General features: G+C 42.1%; 1 protein-coding gene across 7 annotated transcripts in view; it reads right to left on the bottom strand.

Annotated features, from left to right (window-relative positions):
- Nucleotides 1-9,986: 9,986 nt before the first annotated feature.
- CADM1 (cell adhesion molecule 1) overlaps nucleotides 9,987-22,905 on the bottom strand; it is a 354,670-nt gene continuing 341,751 nt past the window's right edge. For all 7 annotated transcript variants that reach the window (XM_007494754.3, XM_007494753.3, XM_007494750.3 and 4 more), the window contains 2 exons: nucleotides 15,097-15,228; nucleotides 9,987-12,909 (listed from right to left, as the gene is read on the bottom strand). In XM_007494754.3, the coding sequence (XP_007494816.2) occupies nucleotides 12,791-12,909; nucleotides 15,097-15,228 (251 nt within the window). In that variant the 3' untranslated portion in view covers nucleotides 9,987-12,790. The remainder of the gene's footprint in view (nucleotides 12,910-15,096; nucleotides 15,229-22,905) is intronic.

Below are 22,905 nucleotides of genomic sequence, written 5' to 3'. Positions count from 1 at the left end.
CAGCAGGGGCTAACTGTCTTTTTACATTTCTTTGTATCCCCAGCACTCAGCTCAGTGCCGGGCACACAGAAGGCATGTAATAAATGTCTGTTGACTGAGTGGCAATCATAGCTTTAGCTCTAAAAAGCACCTCAAAAGTTTGCATGAACCTCAAAGCTTTAAACCATGTTCATCAGCCTGACGGGGTCTTTAATGTCGTTCAACTGATTGCCAGGGTTTATTACCTAAAACTGGGTACCACAAGAAAGGAAAGAAGAAATAAAAAAGTGACACTGAGAAATAGATTGTTTCAGTGACAAATATTGAGTGGAAAAGAAAGAATAAGATGTCTGAAAAGATCATAATAGAAATTGGGGGGAGGGGAAGGGAGAAAGGAGGAGAGACAGACAGACAGGCAGGCAGGAAGACACACAGATAGACATATAGGCAGGTAGGAAGGCAAACAGGGACAGAGACAAGAGATTGAGAGAGTCAAAGATAAAAAGAGACAAAGACCCACACAGATAGACAAACCCACAAAGACAGAAGGAGACACACAGAGAAAGGCAGATGAGCTGAGGAACTCAGAGACAAAGAGACAAAGAGAGAACCCATATTAAGAGAGGAAAATAAAGGAAGGGATTAATTTTGGGGAAGAGATGACTAGAAAAAGAAACCCCCAAACAGAGAAATGCCTTTTACTGTTCATGCCCCCTGGGCTAACAAAGGGACAAAAACAGTGGTTCCCAAAGGTTTCTGTGTGAAGGAGGCTGCTCTCCATTTCCCCAAAGAGGAGTTGCCTGGTTGAAAGGTGGAGGGACCGGAATCAGGCGAATTTCAAGTTTTCATGGCACCAGGTTGTCAGTGGTAGTGGTTGGGATCAAGAAAATGAAAATCTCTGGACAGATTCAGGGAGGGGGAACACTTTAGAATGCCCTCTTCTTTCCGCTGGTGACACTAATAGCCAACATTTATATTGCACTTTAAGATATTCAAAGCCTTTTACACATGCTACCTCATTTAGGTCTCTCTCACACAACAATATTGTTAGTTGTAAGTGCTCCCATTATCCATCATTTTACAGAGGAGGGAACTGAGGCTTAGAAAAGTTAAACAATTTTCCTTTGGTGATACAGCTAGTAAGTGTCAGAGGTAGAATTTGAACTTGGGATCTCTCAGGATTCCACGTTATTTCCTATCTTATTGGGAATCTCCATAAACCACAGGATTGCAGGAGGAGGTATGGAGCATGGATGGTGGTAGTGGCAAGAATAATCTTAAGAGATGAGGTTCACATACCTGTTGACCTTAAACTGACCAAAGTCACTTAATTTTTCTGTGGGGCAGCTAGGTGACATAGTGGATAAAATTTTAGGCCTAAAGTCAGAAAGACTTCACTTCCTGAGTTCAAGTGTGGCCTCAGACACTATTTGTTCAATCTTGGGCAAATCTCTTAACCTTATTTGCCTCAGTTTCTTTATCTACATAATGAACCAGAGAAGGAAATGGCAAACCACTATAATATTTTTGCCAAGAAGACCCAAATGGGATGGCAGAGAGTCAGACATGACTGAATAAGAACAACAAAAACCTTTTCTTAGCTTCATTTTTCTTCTGTAAAAACAGTAGATTGGGTGAGATCATTCCTAATGTCCCTTCCAGGTCAAAACCCTATAAATTAAAAGCTGTGGCTTCGGGGTCTGTTAAGTAGATCTTGATCCCCTGTTTAGGGACCCTTGGCCAAGAAGAAACCATGACCCCCCCCCCCAGTGTCAAACAACAAAAATGACTTAGTTTGAGCTCATCTTAATCAAGAAAACAAGATTTTATTTCTTGTAAGGAGAGGAATAGAGAGCACCATGACTGGAGAGCTCTAAATTCTATCTGAATGAAAGGTTGGGGGCTTTTAAAAAATAACTTATTAAAAAAAACAATTGGAGGAAAGGACCTCAAATGTTATCTCAGAGAAAGAGAGAAGGATAAGGGATGAAAAAAGAGAAAAATGGAAAGAGACAGAGAGCACACGGTTTGTATTCACCCCCTGCTAGCAACATGTATGGTGGAACAAGGTTGGAATGTGACACAAATATCCATCAATCATACCAGATTCATTGGGTTAAATTCCCATTGCCCAGAGCTGACCCTCTCCCACAAAAGGAAGTAATGAGCTAGAAATAAGTACTGGCTGAAGTTGAATCTAAGTAAATCTGTGATCATGGACATTTCAAACGATAGTTACTGTTTGTGCTTTTTCAAACAGATGGATACTCTAGCATGAAATTGCCAAGATTAAAAAGAGAACGCTAGTTTAACACACATGGCAGGGGAAATAGCCGGGGCCATCCACGGAGCTGAATTCTCCAAACCTGGCATGGACTTGCTCAGCTCAGCAGTCAAAGGAAGCAAATAGTCTGTGCGCGAAGCAACCGCATTTCCTTCCCAGCCTCAACACGTTGGCCAAGGCAAGATAAATGAGGGCGCTGTGGTGCGGGGATGGTATGAACCACACATGCCCATCAATAGATCAGGAGCCCTCCAAAGACAATATTTATTTGTTCTCACAGAAACCAGTCCCGGCAGCCCTTTCTCCAAGCCCTGTTTGCAGTTGGAGTCTTAGTGGATTGCGAGTGTTCAATCAAACTTTTAGTGGGGAAACTCTGGAAGTAGAATTCTAGCTCGGCCCAAATGGTCCTTTGGCCTTTCCATCGTTTGTGGTTGTCTGCCCGTGTTCTTATGGCATTTTGTTGTCAACAAACTCATGGCTTGTCTTGGAGCACTTCGAATTCTTGAAAATGACGATAGCTTAAGACGAGGAGGAGGATGGTTAAAAACAGGCCTGGCATTAAGCATAGCTCAAGAGCTTTGGGGAAATGATTCTAATCCAGAAGGGGTGGCTTGTCAAAAGCAACGCAGACAGCCCATGGAGAAAGGCTCCAACGCCTCCCTCATGTCCGTACCCTGCTCCTGGACTGAGAGAGAGCTTACCCCACCTGCTCTCTAGTTCTTGATGGGGCACTTGTTACTCAGTCTTTGGCCCAGAGATCTTGTGGATGGGGAAGACTCCAGAGGAGATTCTTGTACCCCTCTGACTAGCACTGCAGGAAAGAGTGGTCAAATAGGCCTTTTTTCCGTTTTACCAGTCGGCATGCCTCAGACCACTGCTAAAATAAGCCGTGTGTACAGTGACAGCTGCGTGGGCAAACACATGGTCCGCATTTGCAGGGAGCCAGCCAGGGCAGCAAGCTCCTACTCTTGCCTTTTGCATGCCTGGCACAGCAACAGAAAATGATTTTTGCCATCACCCTTCTCCCCATCAAAGAACCATCACACAATTTAACGTGATTAATGGTCTCTATTTAGGAGCAGTCCAACACCCAAAGTGGTGGGGGGGTGGCAGCCTCCGGAATGGAGAGACAGGTCTGCCCGGTATCCACTTTGCACAAATTTTTCTGGTCAATGTTACCTGCCCACACTTCACAACATGATCCAAGGGGGAAGATGGGGGGGTGAATGAATACAGAGCCTTTGACATGACTTTGCAGAAACAGCTTGGCAGCGCTACCCTTCCTGAGCTTTTATAGTTTCCTATTTATAGCCCTCCAAACATTTGTGTCAGAGAAGTCATTCACGGCTACCCAGTGGGAACTTTGATGCCCAGCAGTCACAGTGCTAAAGGGTTAAGCCCTGAATTTCATGCTAGGAGCTGAAGCTGGGAATGTCCTTAACCTCTTGGCACTGCTGCTAGTCATTCAGCCCCTACTATGTAGGACGTGCCCCCAAGCCCCTGCCAGGACTGTGAAAGGCAGGTTCCAGGGCCATCGTTCCTGGCTATGTCTGGAGTGCCCAGGCTAGCTGCCCTCAGGCCCTGCTTGAATCTGCTGGGTTTCCCCCATCATCTTGCTTGCTCTACTGAACAGTATTGGACTGTTTCTTTCTGTGCTGTTTCTCCATCTCAATAAGTCACTGGTTCCACTGGGACTTTGTGGCTAGTGGAGATGCAGAGGTGGCCACAGGAAGAAAACTGTGGGACCAGTGAAGAAAAAGCTGAGGAATCCAGATCAGTCACTAGGGCCCCTTCCCTTTACACCGTCCTTTTATAAGTGGCAAGGCCTGAAATGGAGAAAATCAGTGATCTTGGCCTGGTAGGATAGGACTCAAAGTTGTCCTTGACACATGGATGTCTCTGGAAGGAAAGCTATTATTTCCCATAAACTGTCTTAAGCATCTCACAGGCTACACTTCTGGCTGTGTTAAGAATCAAGCCATCCAGAGGAGCTCTGTGCGTTACCCATTTTCTACAGCAGCAATGGGCTTTGGCAGGGAGGTAGCAGCAAAAATACCCAAGTAGGACATTTCAGTTAACTGTAATGGCATTTTCCCTTCCTTGTCCAAACAATAAAAGATTCATGCTCCTAATTGCAACACTACAGCTGCCCCCATCACTTTATTCTGGGAGAAGAGGTTAGAGAAAACAAGCCTAGAGAGGGAGAAAGAAAGAGAGAGAGATGGAGGGCAGTTTCATCACTACCTAACAGAGACTGATTAGTGCAGGAGACTCCCTTCCAGGGCAATACTTTTAAATCAGGTCAGCTGAGCCTGGACAAACAGGTTTTGTGGATTAGTGAGAATGGAACTTGCCAGCATCCTTTGCAAGTTTAAAGAGGAAAATATGTAACTAGAGAGAAAACAAAACAAAGAAAAAGTAATAAAGTTACCCATTTCAATATTCAGCAACCATTAAAGGATTTAAATATTTGCTTGCTATTAAAGGCTTGCATTAGGCTCTCCCAACACCAGCTCTGGAAGACTGAAATATCAATTACAGATCAATTTTCTCCCTAAGTAAACACTAATGCAGGATAAACAGTATTAGAAGATGCAATCGTAACATTGCTGACTTCAGGATGGACTTCCTGCTGGTAACAGCAAGTTTAAGCCTGGTGATTAATTAACCTGAGAAGATAGCACTTAAGGAAGATTTAAGCGATCATGTTGGGAATATGACTGCAAGGCCAGGCATGTTTGGAGGGTGGCTGGAGAACCCCAGTGCCCGCAGTGTGCTTTGATTCTCCCCATAAGACCAGGCTTTTACCAGCACTTCCTTTTTGACAGCTTTAAGGATTAGAAGTAAGATAGGGGGTAGGGATTTTTTTTTTTTTTTTAACTCTGGGCTAATGCAGGTTCTTAGTTGGGAAAAAAAAAGAAAAAAGAAAAACAAAGTTCCATACTGTAAAAGCAAGAGGCCAAAGTTGCAAGTCCTAGTTTCGAATGTTTGGGACAGGACTTGAATCCTCATCTGGGAGGGAAAGGGGGAAAGCCTTGAGTATTTGCTTTCCCCTACAGATAGTCATGAAAAACATGCCCAGAATAGAATAACAGAAATACATGAAAACATGGAACATCTTGGAAGTGGTTTCGATGCCTTGAGGGAGTGACGGGCCCTTCCTCTCTCAATGGTATTCAGGGGATCTAGCATCTCAAAGACAATGCCCAGTTACCATCCACATTCAGGGCTTGGATGAGCAAAAATGAGGCAACCAGCGGGGCCCAGTAGTGTTCCTAAATGCCTTTTTCTCCTTATTGGGCGGAAGGGGGCTTCACTTAGCTCTTCCCCAGAGCCTTAGTTTCCTTCTAAGGTCAGCCTCGGGGGTCACCTGCATGATAGCTCACCGGATCTGTCCCCCTGCTCTTCTGGTGGCCAGTGGATGCATGAAAAACAGGAAATCCTTACTATATAAATGCCAAGCATTAGGCTAAGTACTGAGGCTACAAATACAAGTCTTGAGATGTTCTCTGCCCTTATGGAGCTCACTTTCAATCAAGAGGCAACACCTCTAGGTTGGTGGGGACGGGGAGATTTGCTTTGGGATGCCACCAAAGTGGCAGGGGAGTCTATGGGAGTGCCCTTTCCAGGAGCCATGCTCATGTCGACTTGGCTTGGGGATGGGGTGGGGGGTGGGTTTCATGAACTACACAGGGCAAATGGCAATCAGATATGCAGCGTAGACAGCTAGTAGCAATTTAAGGCTTATTCATTTGAAACTTTGAACTGTATAATAGCGTATAGGACGGGAACTGTTTTGCTGTTGTCTTTGTACAGCCAAGGTATTGCATACAGTAGGTGTTTAATAAATACCGACTGCTCCAGATTATGTTTCAGAACTAGGAAGATCACAGTCTCACAGAACACGAGAGCTGGAAGGGGCCTTTAGAGATCATCTATTCCAACCAGCTGCTTGTTGCTGATAGTGGGAGTCTTTTCTGGGTTCAATCAATCAGTATTTATCGAGTGCCTTCAGTGGGCCAAACACTGCACTTTAAAATAATGATATTGATTCCCAGGGTCTTGGCAAATTTTCTGATGCATTTCAACATCATTGGTATGACTCTCGTTTTCTTCTACTCCACAGTTGGACGAGTACATCCGCGCTCCTCTTTTAGAAGTATTTCCTAACTGTGTGCAGCTGTGAATAATGATGCCATCTGATATTCACATGGTACTCAACAGTTTACAAAGTGCTTTCACATCCATTATTTCATGTATGGCTCGCTACACTACTGTGAGGCAGGCAGGATAGGGATAATCAGCTATTACAGATGAGTGAACCAAGGTACAGAGGATTTAAGTGACTTGCCAAAGGTCAAATATTCAAACAGATGATTTATCCCAAGAGGCAGCTCACTTTCAGGACTCAAACCAAGGTCTTTGGGACCCAAATCTAGGTTTTTAAAAAAATTTATTTCACCGACTCTAATCAAAGAAAATGATGATATCCAAGTCATTTATATGACCCTGTTGGCAGGCTAAGGACAATGCGTGCAAGGACCTGGCGAACAGATGTGACTTCTACTTTGTGATATAAAAATTAAGACATAATGCAGAAAGTGTTATCATATGGACAGGGTGATATGGGCTAAGTGTGGCACCTCCAGTGTTCTGAATGACTATCGTAAAAATATTTCTCCATGTCTTGAATAGTATAAGAATTTCATTTTAGGATTGTTTGTGTATTTTTGTGTAATTGTTGTTGCCTTTAGTTTAGATCTGTGATTCCACTGAGACAGGAAACTTCCCTTTTCTCATTTAGACAGTAGCCTTAGAAAGTTGTCTGGGACACAGAGGGGTTAGGTGACCGGCAGACATTCTTGATTCAGGAGATAGTTATGAGTCAGTCAGAGAACTTGAATCCAGGTCTTTCCTGACTTTTAAGACCTGGGGCTCTCTAGTGACTATTCCGTGCTCTCTCCCAAAGTTCCAGATGATAGTATCAGAGGAACATTTCTCCATAGAATAAGCCTATAAGGGTACAAGAATTTCACTGTGGATATCCAAAAAGGTATGTAAAGACTGCACGAGTAACAGCTGTCTTTCACCTTGGGGTCCAGAGGTTGATGGTACTGGAAAAACTCATCCAGGCCAAATCAGTTCTGAAATCTCTCCTAAGAAAATAAGGATCATTTTAATTCTCAAGCTCAGCCGGACCTTTGTTGCTTCCAAGGTTCTCATAAGAGCATGCTCTCGACCATGCCCCCTCTCACATGCACACCATGCAGAACCCGAGCAATGATCCCGCGTGCAGGGAGAGTGTTAACCTTGCCCATGATTCCGCCCAATGAATATACGGAGATCTCTGATTTTTAAGTCAACTCTGTGGCCCCGTCCCACAGGGAATTCCATAAAACTTTGGAGTAACTCTAGGTACAGAACATTTATCAAGTGAGAAGAAATGGAGGCATTTCATGAGAAAGAGACACTGGCACGGTCTCTACTTTTAAGCAAGGTTCATAGGATTCAGAGCTGGAGCCTAGGACGTGATCTAGTCCAACCCCCTCATTTTACAGATGAGGAAACTGTGGCCAAGAGAGGTGAAGAGATTTGCCTAAGGTCTCACAGAAGTCTGGGAGGTAGAGCTAATATCATGCCTCTTCCAGTTCCACTTTGTGTCTGGGGAAAGGTCCTTGTTATTGCTATTTGTCACTTAACTCCCCATCTTTAACAAATGTATTCATTTCTATTCTTCACTGTTACCTTTCTGTGAAATTCCTTCCAAATCTAAATTTGTCAGTCCTTCTATAGTCTGCCCCAGTCCCCTCAATATTTGTATTTCTGAATATACACATTCCTCTAAATTCAGGCTCCTCTCCCGGTAGTGCACAAGAACACAAAGTGGTCGTTTCTACCTCTGTTTCTTTGCTCATGTTATTGGCTCTCATTCTCTGGTGGGTCACACATATGCCCTTCTTCTTAAAATTCATCTAAGTAAATCCTACTTATTATTTAAAACAAACAAATCTTTCTCTTTCATTTTGGAATCAATACTGTGTATTGGTTTCAAGGTAGAAGTGTTAAATTACAGGCAATTGGGGTTAAGTGATTTGCTCAGGGTCACACAGCTAGAAATTGTCTCAGGCCATATTTGAACCCAGGACCTCTCACGTCTCTAGGCTTGACCATCTATCCACTGTGCCACCCAGCTGCTCCCCTTCTCATTCTTAATGGCCTAGCCTAGTCCACGTCTCAAATGGAAGAAATCTCCAACTACATCAATAATTGTAGGATTGTGGATTTGAAACGGAGTCACTGGGACCAATTTCTTTATTTTATAGATGAGAAAACTGAAGCATAGAGGCAAAAAGTAAGAAAGACTTTCTGAGGGTCAACAGCTATCAAGTATCTAAGGTAGGATGTGAACTAGGTCTTCCATACTCCAAGCAAAGTGATTGATATGCTGCACCATGCTGCCTCCCAACTCCTATGGTGGTTACAGGTCACTGAGGGTTGGAAGGAACCTTAGGAATCATCTAATTCAACCTCTTTTTGCAGGTGATGCAAAAGAGGCCCATCAGGAAAGAAGGAATCAAGTGACTTTTCCAAGATGACACAGCTAGAATAAGTTTTAGATGGAACTTCTGACTCTCAACCCACTGATCAAAATTCTACTGCAATATACTAGAATGCAATGAACATTTTCATTTTATTTTTTTCCTTTTGTTCCTCATGGTTTGTATCTGCCCAGGAAAGCTCCTGGAGGGCAGGAGTTCTGGTTTCTCTTTAATGTCCCCCAGTCTCACACAGGGCTAAGAATCTAGTTAGCTTAATTTTATAGAAGACTAATCAGGGGCCCGGGAAGAAAAAACGACTCGCCAAGCAAGGCGGTGACAGTGCCAAGATAAGGAGTTTTTCTACTTTGTTTTTACTGTCTCAGTCCCCCCACCTCCATACTTGACAAATGAATAAAGGGGTAACTTAGGATATACTTAGGGAGGGGGGGAGAGGGAGGGAGAAGAGTGGTGGCAGAAAGGCTTCATGAGTATGATGGAGGTGCTAGCCAAGCAACTTAAGGGTAAGTGTGGTTAATTATGTGCACTATTCACTGCTCATTTCAGCTTGAAGAGCAATGAATACAACAGCAGCCTCAAATGCACTGTATTTCCATGTCTGAAAGCACCAGCAGCCTGAAAACAGGAACAATATATTGTAGTCTGTTGAGTTATTACTGACAACCATTCGTTTAAAAGAGAGAGAGAAAGAATTTTTTTTAATGATGAAGGCTGAATGAATCTTTACACAGTCAATCCCAAAGTGAGAGACAGGTGGAGCAGCAGACACAGGAAAAGTTGGTAGGGATTGGGGGGAAAAGTGGGGGGGGGGGGCAAGACAAATCCACATGAAAGGGAGGGCCCCTGTCCTGGCTGGCTCACTACTGCATCTCCGACACATGCCCGGTGCACCATGTTGATAATGGTGTCTAAAGTTGTGTTGGCCAGGGCACCTGGCTCACCTGTCCATTGAGAAGGGTGGGAGAGAGCAAGAGTGAGAGAGAGAAAACAGAGAAAGTAGGGAGGGGGGAAAAAAACTAAATGCAAAGGAGAAAAATTGGATTTCCAGGGCTCTACTGCTGGCGACATCTAAGTTCCCATGAAGAAAGTCAGGCCCTCAATCCTGACTTTCCTCTCTCAGGCTGAGGAGGCAAAGAGTCCAGAATGAGATTAAGAGGATCACTTGGTAACATTAATTTTTTTTATTAAGAAGACAGATATTTTATAGTACTTCTTTTTTTTTGTAAAAATGGTATACATGAACCAATACAAAATGCGAATGGGAACATAATGGATATGGAGTTTCTTACACTGTAACATCGTCCATGTACACCTTAAAAACAGAACTGGCCTAAGGGGGAAAGGAAACGTCTGTGACTAAAGAACAAGCTTATTTGGCATCAATTATACATCCTTCATTATTTCATATTCCTTTAAAAAACACAAAAAAACAAGTTTGTTCTTTCTTCACTCTGAAAAAAAAAGTGATCGACCTGTACAAAGTAATACTCAACAATACATTTCAAACAGTGCACTGTATACTTAAGAAAAAATACATAAACCAATATACAACTAAAATCCATAATTTCCTGTTTTTGCTTTGTTTTATTTATTTATTTTCCAATGTGTGGGGCCTACACTTTGCAATCTACCTGAGACGGAAAACACCAATCAAAACACATGAACCTGAGACATGTCAACATTGTAAGTCATAGAGTTACATCAGTAACACTGCACTACTGTACACTTTTCAAAACAGAAAAGATGGGCAGTTTCAAAAACAAGATGCCAATTCTGTAAGTGATGTTAAAAATAAAAACAAAATAGTAACAGTAACTAAAAAAACAACCCTCTCACAACATGCTAAATGGTTCTCACCCTCTGATGTGGTATTCTACTGTGGTCAGAACTGGTGCTAAAGACTCTGAGTGGAGCCACACACTATAAAATTCACTGAAAAAAAGGGTTATTTCTTATGGATCTTTTGGACTTGGTTAAGGGTTTAGGACTAGGAGGGGGTAAACACAAAATACTGCTCAATAATGCGTTTTCTTTTACATATCAGTCCATTCCCAAAAGGCCCCCGTACTGCCACGGCTCTATCAAAGGTTAAAAGACAAGAGAAAAAAAAATAAACACGGTCCAAAATTAATAAAAAGTTGACACTTGTTTTTTTCTTCCCTTAAATAAATCAGCGTAAGTTTTCCACATAATGTAACAATAGTAAAAATGCATCTTTCAAAATCCAAAATTACTCACTGAAAATGTTATATAATATATATATTTATATATAGATCTATCTTTTTTTGATGCCATCTTTCCAATAGGGACAGTTGTCTAGAGTCTGGAGCCTTACCAAATTATATGGTAAGAGTTTTGTTTTTGACCTTCAGGGCTATTTCTTGATTTTCTTGAAATTTCAATGAAAATCCCCACATTTCTTAAAAAAAAAAAAAGTCACTGGTAACTTTACTTCCCCTACTTTCTCCCAAGGCTCCCCATCTAAGACGTGTTCAAGGTAACTTATTTTTAGTAGCTGTGCACTATGGCTGCCATCATGCGAGGATCAGTAATTTTTTGGCAGATGGTTCTTAAGGCTGAGGAAAGAGGCCAAGGCTAGTGTATGAAAGGTAAAAAGATAAAAACACTCACATTTGAGTTTTGATTAAGTAACTGAAAACCTCTACATGCTGTTTTTCCACCTCTGCTCTGACCTTTCTAGAACTGAGATCGACAGCAGACCAGTGTGAGAACAATACCGACCCTTCTTTTGTCCCTCTTGCCTTTGTCAAACCGAATCTGAAGGAATGAAAGTTTCACACAGACTCTTGTTGGAAATCCCAGCATGACAAATATCTGTAATATACAGTACATGCAGGCCACATCCTACTGCCTTCCTAACTAAGCATAAAGGGAAAAAAATAATAAAAAATTAAAAAAACAAAAAAACCCAAAAAACCAACCCTGTTCAAAGTCCTTCGCGTACCATGCGGACTTGTCTTTTTCCAACAAATTAGTGAGAAGTAAGGCCAATTGGGAAAGGTGGATGGAACCATTTGAAACAGAAATAATCAGAGCAGATTTTTTTTTTACTCCCCCCCATTTGCCCTCTGGTGGCAACACAAATTTGTCCACTTGTATAAAAGGGACAGACCTCACCTGTCAGGTCTGTTTAGGGCACTGCAAAAGGAGGAGTCCTTTATGCCCCAAACCTGTCTGGACAGTGTGAGGTACTTCTACTGAGCAGTCTACAGACACAGAATTAAAGACAGATTCAATCTCATTGTGACACACCTCACTTGCAGATAACCCTGTGTAGTAAGCAATGTCTCTCCGTGGCAAACGGAGAACATTTTCTGAATCACAGTCTAATTTTCTAGTCTTTGCTGCCCTAAGCATTGGGAACATGGGCAACAGTGAAGAGTTTTCATTGTTTGTTCACCCAAACCTTTAGGACAACAGAGAAGAATGGATTATGGATACACTAAATTTTGAACTATGAAATCGAAACTGTGCTGGTTCTCCTTATATGAAATTGAGTTTCAAACAGAAAACAGTGACATTTTGAAAAGAAACAAAAGAAAGGGGAGGGGGAAGGGGCAAGGGAAAGGGAAGGAGTAAAGGAACAAAAATGTCTAAGGGATTCCAGCAGGCAAATTTCAAAAGAGATGCTAAGGAGGGAAAATAAATCCACACAGAAAGGAAAACAAGGCACAGAATTTTCTGCAAATGACTCAACTAAACTAAATCCAAGTTTGACTTGGATTTGAAAAAAATAAAATAAAAAACAAAAAATAAAAAGAGGTGTCAAACAGCAGAGTGTACTTTTATGAAGAACATTTTTACACAGCAAATCCCAGACCTTCCCAGTCTCACACCTCTCCACCCATTCATAAAAAAACACACAAGTTGCTCGCAAGTTCCAATATCACTGTCTCTTTATCGTCTAAATTGGGCCAGTTGGACACCTCATTGAAACAAAAAGGCTGATCTAGATGAAGTACTCTTTCTTTTCTTCAGAGTTGTTCTGTCCTCCTTCTGCATTGATTATAGCTGTGTCTGCGTCTGCTGCATCATCGGCTCCTTTGGCTTCATGAGTGAAGTATGTACCTGAAAGATGAAGTGGTAAAAGTACCGTGACTGTCTGATGGCCTCTGTGTAAAGTGGTACAGAGATGGCGACTTGCTTTATGGCCGTCATCAGCCCAAGTGGTGTGCGGGCAGCGGAGGGGAAAAAACAATTGGAGGAAGAAAGGGAGGTGGGTGAGACAAATGGGAATCCGGGGGTTCCACAGGCACCACTCCAACTGAATCGCTGCGGTATAATTCAGCAAATGAGACATTAGAGCAGTGATTATGACCAGAGGATGTCAGCAGAAGAAAACGTGAGTGGGAGCTAAAAATGCAGAAAGCAGGAGAGCTGATGAAAGTGGGCACAGGACAAGGAGAGGCACAAGTATATGGCAAACAACCAAACCAGGGGAGAACAATTAGCAAATTTATGAATTAGGGGTCCTCTTTATTCCTCTCTGATAGAATCTGAACTAAAGTCACTTGGCTTTATTAAAAGGGGATGTGTCCAAATTTCCAGAAGTATGTCTGATTTTTATACCAATTCTTTTTTTTTTTTTTAAACCCTTACCTTCTGTCTTGGAGTCAATACTGTGTATTGGTTCCAAGGCAGAAGAGTGGTAAGGGCTAGGCAATGGGGGTCAAGTGACTTGCTCAGGGTCACACAGCTAGGAAGTGGCTGAGGCCAGATTTGAACCTAGGACCTCCCATCTCTAGGCCTGGTACCCAGCTGCCCCCTATACCAATTCTTTTTAAGAGACAAAAATTGAGCAATGCCATATGTTAATTATAGTCATCAAGGCAGAATGTCTGTCTTAGCCAGCTGAAGAAAGAGCCCTAAGTCATGAATTTGCAGGTCAATATAGCTACTTTATAGAGGCAATAAATAACACCCTGGGAAACTGAGCCACCTATTTTCACCAAAAAGGTCCAAGGGACTGTATGCATGAGGTAAAAGTCAGAAGCATTCCCACCGTGGAAGGAAAAGTTGTCCAGGAGGAGTTAAAACCTCTATGGCCATAGTGCAAAGACTCTATTATGTGTTTCTCTCTAAGGTTCTTAACAAATATACAAAAAGTAGCCCATATAGAGATTTTCAAAGTAAAAAACTAGAGAAAGGAGGAAGGAGGCCAACTGCAACCCTTTCCCTCAAGTCTTACCCTCAGCCCTTTCCCCACCTTCATTCTGCCAATTCAAAGCCCTCTTCTTAAGGCCATCCACATTTAGATCTCCTGTTTGGCTCCTGGCACCCATATCCCTTATCTTGGTACTGAGGTTCGAGTTAAACACATACAGGGCCTGGGACGTGCTCTTCAAAACCAGACTGGCTACTGGGACTGAAGACAGAGCAAAATGGGTCACTTTAGGGAAACCAAATGATTATAAGCTTGAACCAAACATTTGGATGCCGAAAGCAGCTCTTTCCTCAGGGCTCCCTTGTAGGACTCAAGCTGCCTTTCCCAGAACCAAATCCTTCAAACACCTAGATCTTAATAGCAAATGAAAATCCCCCAAGTGCTTGGAAAACACAACCGAGAAAGACAGGGGCCGAAAAAGAAAAAGAAGAATAAATTACTAGAAGGGGAGAAGAGGATTAGAGCAGCATGGGGCAGAGAGGCGGAGAGTTGGAAGAGATGATTGCACATCCCGATTGCACATTTGATAAGTGTGATGATTAATGGCAATTTAAATCTATTGCACTGATAATTTTAAAAATACATATTTATGTGGTTTTTAAACCAATGGATTTCTTTTAACTGCGATATATCAATCCAAGGAAGTATTTCTTGTTATGACCAGATTACAAAACAGCCCATTTGGGCCTGGGAGTGTGCCCATCCCCCTCCCCATCAGGACAGGGAGACAAAAGATAGGAGGATCCCTCTAAGCACTTTTTGTTGGGTTTCGCACCACACCCAGGATGACTGAAGAGAGAGCCTGGCTAGCTTTTTAATCCTCAACATGGCACTTAAATGGACCAGGCATCTACCGGTGTCCCGTAGCTAAGGGGGATGGGTCTGTGGAAGGAGAAGACTGACCACTGATTCCACAGTCCTCCATAGCCCCTGCAGTGTTTTCTCCCCAAGTCCCTGATTTCAGAAGTTAGGTTGTGTGACCAGACAAACCAAGCCACCTCTCGAGGACAGAGCAGGAGGGTCCCCAAACTCGGAAGCGGGGAGGGCAGGAGCATTTCCCCAGCAACCTTCCCCGACACCACCCGGCTTACCTTTATGTCTAGCAAAGTATCGCCCCAAAATGATCAGCAGGCACAGCATGGCGAACACCACCACGGCAACGACTCCGCCAATCACGGCGTGGTCCACTGCCCTTATGGAGTTGTCTTCACCTGCCCGAGAATCTGTCAAAATCAGAAGAGGAATAGGGGTGCGAAGCTGGTTACAAGTGGCCGGGCTGGACGATGCTGCCGCCAGGGGGACAAGGTCATCTTGTTTTTGAATGGAGGAGTTGGAAAGAACAATCGAGGAGGTGGATCGTGGATCAGTTACACAGAGGGAGCACACCGACCTGTCCCGTTCTCCCCGCCAGGCAATTTCATGATAAGTAGCACGGGGTCACTAATGCATGGGAAGCAAGCAGAGGGAAAGAAAGAAAGGAGCCCGGGGAAAGGAAGGGGGCCTGGCCGATCCTGCCCTAGTCTAAAACGTCACTCTAGCAATGTCTAGCCACAGACCCTCATTAAAGAGGCTGACCTAAGAATTTCAGGCCATTCAGAATGGCCCCTTCGGGCAACGGTGCGGGCTAGAGACAAGGAGAGACAGCCCACCTAACGGAGACACTGAATGACATTCCATGCAGAGGCAGAGCAAGGCTCTGGAAAACCACAGCGGCCTAGAGATAAAGCAAGGATGCCAAGGCTAAATACAAGTGACATGCCCACTACAGTTAGGATCTATGAGGCAGTAAGCCTCCATCTAAAACATAAAAACCTATTCCAAAAAAGACAGCAAGGAATAATTGTACATTGCCACAGACAGTTTTTATTTTATTTATTGAACACCCCTGCATGCAATTAATTTTCTTTTATAAGCATCACTCCCTCAGGATGTCTTCTTCCGACTGAGGAACGACATGTTTGGCTGGGGAACAACTCCAAAATGAACCCGGAATGAGCTATGGTGATGTAGAATGAATGTATGGCAGTGTAAACAATTTTAATTTAGGAATGTGGCTACATCACCCCTTGCTGAAATCCTAATGGCACCCAAGATTTATAACATAGTAAAATACAATTATTCTCCCGTTGATTAATACATTAACATTTTGGAATGGAAGCTAAACCATTGTCTTTTTTTTTATTGAGTCAAGTGCGACACCTCCATTAAAATGATTTACTAGCTGTACCTTACAATTTAAGCACAGCAGCAACAGAAACGGTAAAAATCTTTTAACTTTACATGATTTGTGAAGTCATATGTGAAGGATTTACCATTTAAATCTTTCAGTACAAGAAGCACATGGCCTATAAATCTGTTCCCCTTGCAGTCGCTGGACGCCTAAGAGAAATGCATTTCACCAGGAAGACTGAGAGTGCAAATTCAAGTCAATTTTTAAGAAAGATTTATCTCTGTCTCTCTCCAAAGAACAGAGCAAATCTCTGAAGCCTCCACCTCTAATAATATTTGAAGTTTATCGATCAAGTGTACAGATCCGTGACAGCTAAAGGTAATGGTGCTCTTTTGAGCCGAAACCTGATACAACGCTTTCAGCAGGAGGGCATGATTTACACTTTCTATCGATATTTCCAATTCTGCTCTGAGATTAAGTACTGAAGGATGTGTGGAAGTAACTCGTGACTGAGGGTTCTATAAAATGCATTTTAATTAAAAGAGTTTAAATTAAAAATGAAGTCCTTAAAGTGTTTCATTAAGTTACATTTGAAAGGACCACAAGAAAGAGGGGGGAAAACCCACATAAACAAAATACTAAAACCAGAGGTGGCTGCAGGGTTGCCCAGGCCTACAGGATGATGGGGGTTTAATTGGGGAATGGAGATGGGTAGCAGGCAGAGTGCACTGCAGCCAATTAGCCAGCTCCATGATGTGGGATCCCCTCCAGTGACACATCTAATAAGCTAAACTTGAAGCATGGAGGTGAGGAATCTCCCTCCTCAGCCAAAAAAAGTGTTGCTGACTGCATTTGCTATCGTATTCACTGTCATGCAAGTAATTTCAACAAGGTATGGCTCCACTAGGGAAACTATTTTTGGGGAAAGAAAACATGTTGAAGAAAAGCACTCCTCATGGGACACTGTGTCTGCTGGAGGCATGTGCTTTACACACTGCAGGTACTCACTCGTTCAAAGGATGAGGAGGGGGGGAAATAAAGATACTAGAGCTGTTAAAAAAAAATCAGAAATGACCAAAAGGGAGTTAAAAATCATAGAAAATCAAGTAAGGGGTATTTTCCTCTGGGGAATGATCACAGAAGGAATTTTGCAATAATGAGAATTAACTCATATCCAACTGCTGTGAGCTTCAGACTTCTTGGAAATTATGTCTTTCAACTCAATGTCTTGGAGCTGAGTGGAGATAAAGAGAAGTCAGATCTTGAAGAGAGTGAAGGGTGGTCATATTTAACGCTTATAAGTGAAGGCCAAAAAGGGCTTCAAGAAATAGGCAAGCCGAGGCTCAGACAGCCTTTCTTTAAAAGGGCAAAGTCTTTGGTCTAGGCAAACCTTTGGTGAGGAATGCACATCTGTGTCTGCTGTAAGGAATATATTCACGGTTACCTGCTCCCAGAACTGGCAATGAGTCCAAGAAAAGTGATGTCTTAGGGAGAGAAGCTACGGGAGCAAATGGAACTTAACCAGAGGCACAATCACTTTAAAACTTAAGCCTTCACTGTGAATGGGCTTACAAATAAATAAGCCTGACTTCCTTCTTTTCTTATACTTATACCTCCCCTATCCCCTAATTCAGTAGACAGGTTCTAGTTTATCTTTTTTTTTTTTGTGAAAGTGTACATATTTTATGGCCATTTGTTTATAAGGGTAATCTCTATGCTATCTTCGGATACCTTCTTTGATCAGGAAGTTTACTGCCCACAGTTAATCACCAAGACATCTTCCCTGCCTTCATTTACTGTGGACAGACACAGAAGGCTACCAATGTTTAATTTACAGGGAATATCGTAGGTTATGAGCTCCTCACTGCCTCCTCACTCACTCCCCACTGCCACGTCTCCGGTTTATTGCGGTAGATGATAATAGAGTTGTGCCCAATTCACCTGCTCTCTGCCGCCCTGTCACTACTTGGCCTCACGTATAAAGGTCATAACTGTTTCTGGACTCATCTCAGTTCTTTCCATTTGTTTTCACATATAGGGTAGGGGGAGAGTTTTTATATTGTTATTGATTGGCTCAGGCAGTGCCAGGGAGAACTGTTACCTACCAGGGGGGATTGGCTAAGCACTGTCTAGACTGTGGGACAGCTTCACTCATGATGTGAAACAATATCCTAAGACTTTACACAAAAAGGCACTTGGGCTTGAACTAGCCAGGATGGGGATCAGGGCCTGGAGGAAATAGAGACTATCAAAAGAAGAGCTGCTATGAACAGCAGCCTGACAGCTCTTTCATCGTTCCTGTTCAACTCAAAAGGCAAGAGCTCAGGAAGATTCCTTGAGAAATTATTTTCAGGCGAGAGACTTGAAAAAGTTTTGGCCTTTGCTGCCACCCCCAAGTCTGACCTTTGGAGCACTGGCCATTCTTTACTTCTCAGTAAAGAACGATCAACTTTAAAAATTCCTGAAACGCCACCTCCAAACATCTAGCCCCCTGTTTGAAATGGGTGCAAAAGAGAAACAAATGAGCTGAACTCTGCCCTCGGCTACTTTTAAAATGGATATATGAAATGGGCAAATTGGTAGGAAGAATAAATATATTGAATTCCAAGTGAATGGGTAAAAAATAGGTTCATCGTGGGGGTAGCTGGGTGGCTCAATGGATTGAGAACCAGTCCTAGAAAAGAGAGGTTCTGGATTCTAATCTGACCTTAGACATTTCCTGGGCAACTGACCCTTACTGCTCTTCAGCCTTAGAACCAATAGAGTGTTGATACGAAGATATAAGTTAAGGGTTAAAAAAAAAAAGTTAATCTTTTCAGGTTAGATGAATGGGATTCCTTGGAGATCCAAATTGTTCCATTCACTGATTAGCATATGTGCATTCATTGTCTGTAAAGAATCTGATAGTTATCCAACTTTATCCTACAAGGCAGAAGGATATTTCTACTTGTTGTCTGACCTATCCAAAAAAATTCTACCAGTGTAGAAGTTTGGTGATATGACAGATGATCTCAAGGTAAAAACAAAAAGAATCACTAAATACTGGCCCCACCACAGAAAGACCAATGTGGCCATTAGGAGCTAAATGTCTGAAGATCCTCTCTGACTTAAATAGCTTCATATTTGTTATTTGCTCAGTTGTGTCTGATTCTTCATGACCTCATTTGGGGCTTAGAGTGGTTGGCCATTTCCTTCTTCAGCTCAATTTACAGATGAGGAAACTGAGGCAAAGTTCAGGGTCATACAACTAGTAAGTGTCTGAGGATGGATTTGAACTCAAGAAGATGCATCTTCCTCACTTCAGGACCAACACTCCATCTACTGTGAAACCTAGCTGCCCCAAATAAGTGTCCCAGAGCTTAGGCATCTCCCGACCTAAGTCAGTCACCATTCTTTCTAAGGCTTTGGGAACAGGAAAAGTTTCTCTGAGAAAAAAAAAAAAGGACATCAGAAACTGTAGGGTATTTGAGTATTAGTTCTGTTTAACCCCAAAAAGCTAATAACTTGGCTTCAGGTGAAAGTCTACACCTGCCAGCTGAATGATATGTTGGTGACTACTGCTTGGGTCAGAGTTCCATTAAGCACTGGCTCACTCGCATTTCTCAGCAACTGTCAAGAAAATTCAAAGGAACTCTTGGGAGGAGGACAGAGGAAAAATGGCCCAAGTAACCTATTTTCTTACCTTGGGTCAGGTAACCTGGTCTGACCCCGTCTCCACTGAAAGTTGGTGTTGGACGTTATTTTCTTGTTCACTACCGGGGGAAGATGATGGTGGTGGTGGAGGTGGAGGTGAAGGTGGTGGTGGAGGTGGAATAAGTGGTGGTGGTGGGGTGTCTCTCCTCTTTTCTCCATTTTCTCATTACTTGTCAAAAATCTTCCCTGACAGGCCATTCTGGCCTTCAAGTTACCTCATCCTTAGAAGTACTCAGCAAAATAAATGCCGATATCCACAAACTGGAAGCTACAGTTTTAACACCGGCAATGTAGCTTAAATCGATGCCCAAAAGTTATGAATCTGGGTTAAGTGGTGGATGGCAGTCTGTGTTACAGAGCAGGAAAGACCACCACTTTTGATATAAAAAGCCATATTCAAGGCACCATCTTGTATAACAAGTAATTGGCCAATGCATACCATCACCTAACCACCTGACAATCAGGTCCAAGGCCAGAGAAACCCGTGGTACAAAGGTCTCTGTACCCTCAAACTCTTCACGTCAAAGCCTAAAGCTGCACAGAGAACTTGGGGATCTATCATTTCATCAAAATTACACCAAGCTTCAATACTCTAATGTATATGTTTACTTTGAAAAGGAAGGGACTTGTCTGTGCTTCCAAGCATGGTCAGGTAATGCTTGGGGTATGAGGACAAAACACTGTCTTGGTTGGCTTACCTTGACATTATCAAAACGTCTCCAGCTGATAATTTAAAGCACAACTAGCCAATTTGTAGAGAGTTATACACTTCACTTACAGACACATGTTTGCATTTTTGTAAGTTACAAAGTTATCGCATCTAATTTTCAAAGCAAACACTTAACGGATGGAGAGATTCTAATAATATTTAGTCCTGCTGCTTCTAATTACTGGACAGATGCCCAGCCCACCACAATGTTGTACATTTACAGCTGAACAGGGAAAAGGTCAGAAATGTTGAATTTTTGCAATATTTCTGCCATCCAATTTAGTTTATAAAGTTTCTTTTCCTGGGCTGAGATCCTGCTGGACAGGCCAGCTCAATTATAAACTCTTAAAATAAGAGTTTCTAATGGAAATGCTGACTCAAGCCCCTTGGGGCTATGTGGATTAGTCTATCCAGGTGAAAGCTTAATAAATATGATGTCATTCACTATCATTACTTTGATGGGGTTAGGAGGAGAAGAGAAAATCCCAGTGCCCCATCTCCCTCAACCCAACCCCCCCACCATCTGAGGAAAAAAAGAAACCTGACCTTAAAAAATAAACACTGACACTGTTGAAAAATGGAGCTAATCATTTCCAGCACTGATTGTGTTTCCCATCTACAGTAACACAAATAAGTGTGTTTTTTGAAAAGCACAACTTTATTACTGAAGGGGAACACACTGAATGGCATGAGCTGACAAAATGCCACATTATTTGCTAATCCTAATATGTTATTCTTCTTTAAGATTTGCTTTTCTCAGCACCAATTCAATTATAGATGCTACAAATCCTTCTGACATTTAATTCCCTCTTGTCAGAGAGTAGTAAATGTATACAGGACATGCACAGCTTTCCCATTAAGATGTTAATATATATTGGAGCACACTAGCCTCTATACAGCATAACCTTTCTTCTTCTCAGAAGGGTAGGAAGGGAGGAATGAATGCAAGGAGGAAAGAAAACCAGGAAGATTTCTGAATTGCATTGCAGGCATCTAGTACTACACTTTAGCTGCATCTATCCCAATCAATTTAACTATAAACCACACTAACATTTCAAAGAAACTATTTTAAGCGACTTAAAGGAAAACTGTAGTTGATCATCATACCATACTGAGCTCAATTAGATCCCATTAAAATTGTATGTACATATATATATATAGATGTGCATATGTACATACTGTGGTCTACAAAAGCATCAGAATTCAGGGAGAGGAAATTATGTGACTGATTCAACCTAAGAATATTTTCTGAAGAAGGCTTGACCTGGAGATGTAGAAAGAATTATGATTCCCACCTAGCAGAATGGTCTAATATTGTATACTTATAGAGTATATAAGAATAACCTGTTTTAAACAGTATAATCACTACAGAAAAACTTTTACACCTTTATTTTCCTTTGGCTTCTTCCATGATGTAAGACAAGGCAATGAAAAACTTACAGAGGGTAGGGCCATGACATATTTCTTTGAATGTCTACTTTAGGTCAGGCACTCAATAAATACTTGTTGAACTGACAATACTAAGGAGCTGAGCATCCCTCAGACTTGGATTTTATATTGGGAAAGTTGTTGTCAGCTCCTGGGCTGCTACCCTTACTGGTGGCCAAGTTTATGAGGAGAATCTGGTTAAAAAGTATCACATTTTGTAACTGAATATTAAACGTTTTTTTTTTAATTGTCAGTTCTGTCTCAAATTACTTGAGTTAATTCATCTAGCCAATAGCAAAAACTATTTTCCAGTGGTTTCTAACAGGATATAAATCCTGCATAGTATTCTACATCGCCAGGCTGACCAAAAGGCACATTTATATAGTGATCATCTCTACACAGCAAATAATAGACTTAATAGTAGGTGATGCTTTTTAATCAGCAGCAGCAGTAAGGCAATGAGAACAGCACTAGAGTTTTCCTTTAAATGACAGCATATCTGATAAAGAGCATACAGTTAGGTAGATTGTCTCTACACAGACATATCCCACTAGAATCTCTCTTTTATAGAAAGATGCTCATGTGGACCTGAGGGATTTGGAGAATTCCTGGGAAGATGGGTTAATGAATATGGTGAAGTCACCCCAAAGTAGTGTCCAACCTGTAGAACTGGAGTTCACATTTTGCTCACCTGCCTTTTAGTTCCAAAGAAAAATTCTTATTTAATAATAAGAGTCATTCTTGGCCATGGAAGGAAAAGAGCATCATATACCAAATCACTACCAAAACCATGAAGTTCATGCCCATTGCAAGTCCTAAGGCAACTGGCATGGGCACAAAACCACGTATCAAACCTCAGTGCCTCTTATTCATTCAAATAAAGCAACTAACATTTTAATA

The sequence above is a fragment of the Monodelphis domestica genome, chromosome 4 (genome assembly GCF_027887165.1).
Source record: "Monodelphis domestica isolate mMonDom1 chromosome 4, mMonDom1.pri, whole genome shotgun sequence".
NCBI classification, from domain to species: Eukaryota; Metazoa; Chordata; class Mammalia; order Didelphimorphia; family Didelphidae; genus Monodelphis; species Monodelphis domestica.
Note: the sequence above shows the minus strand (reverse complement) of the source record. Positions and strands in the feature narration are given on the sequence as shown.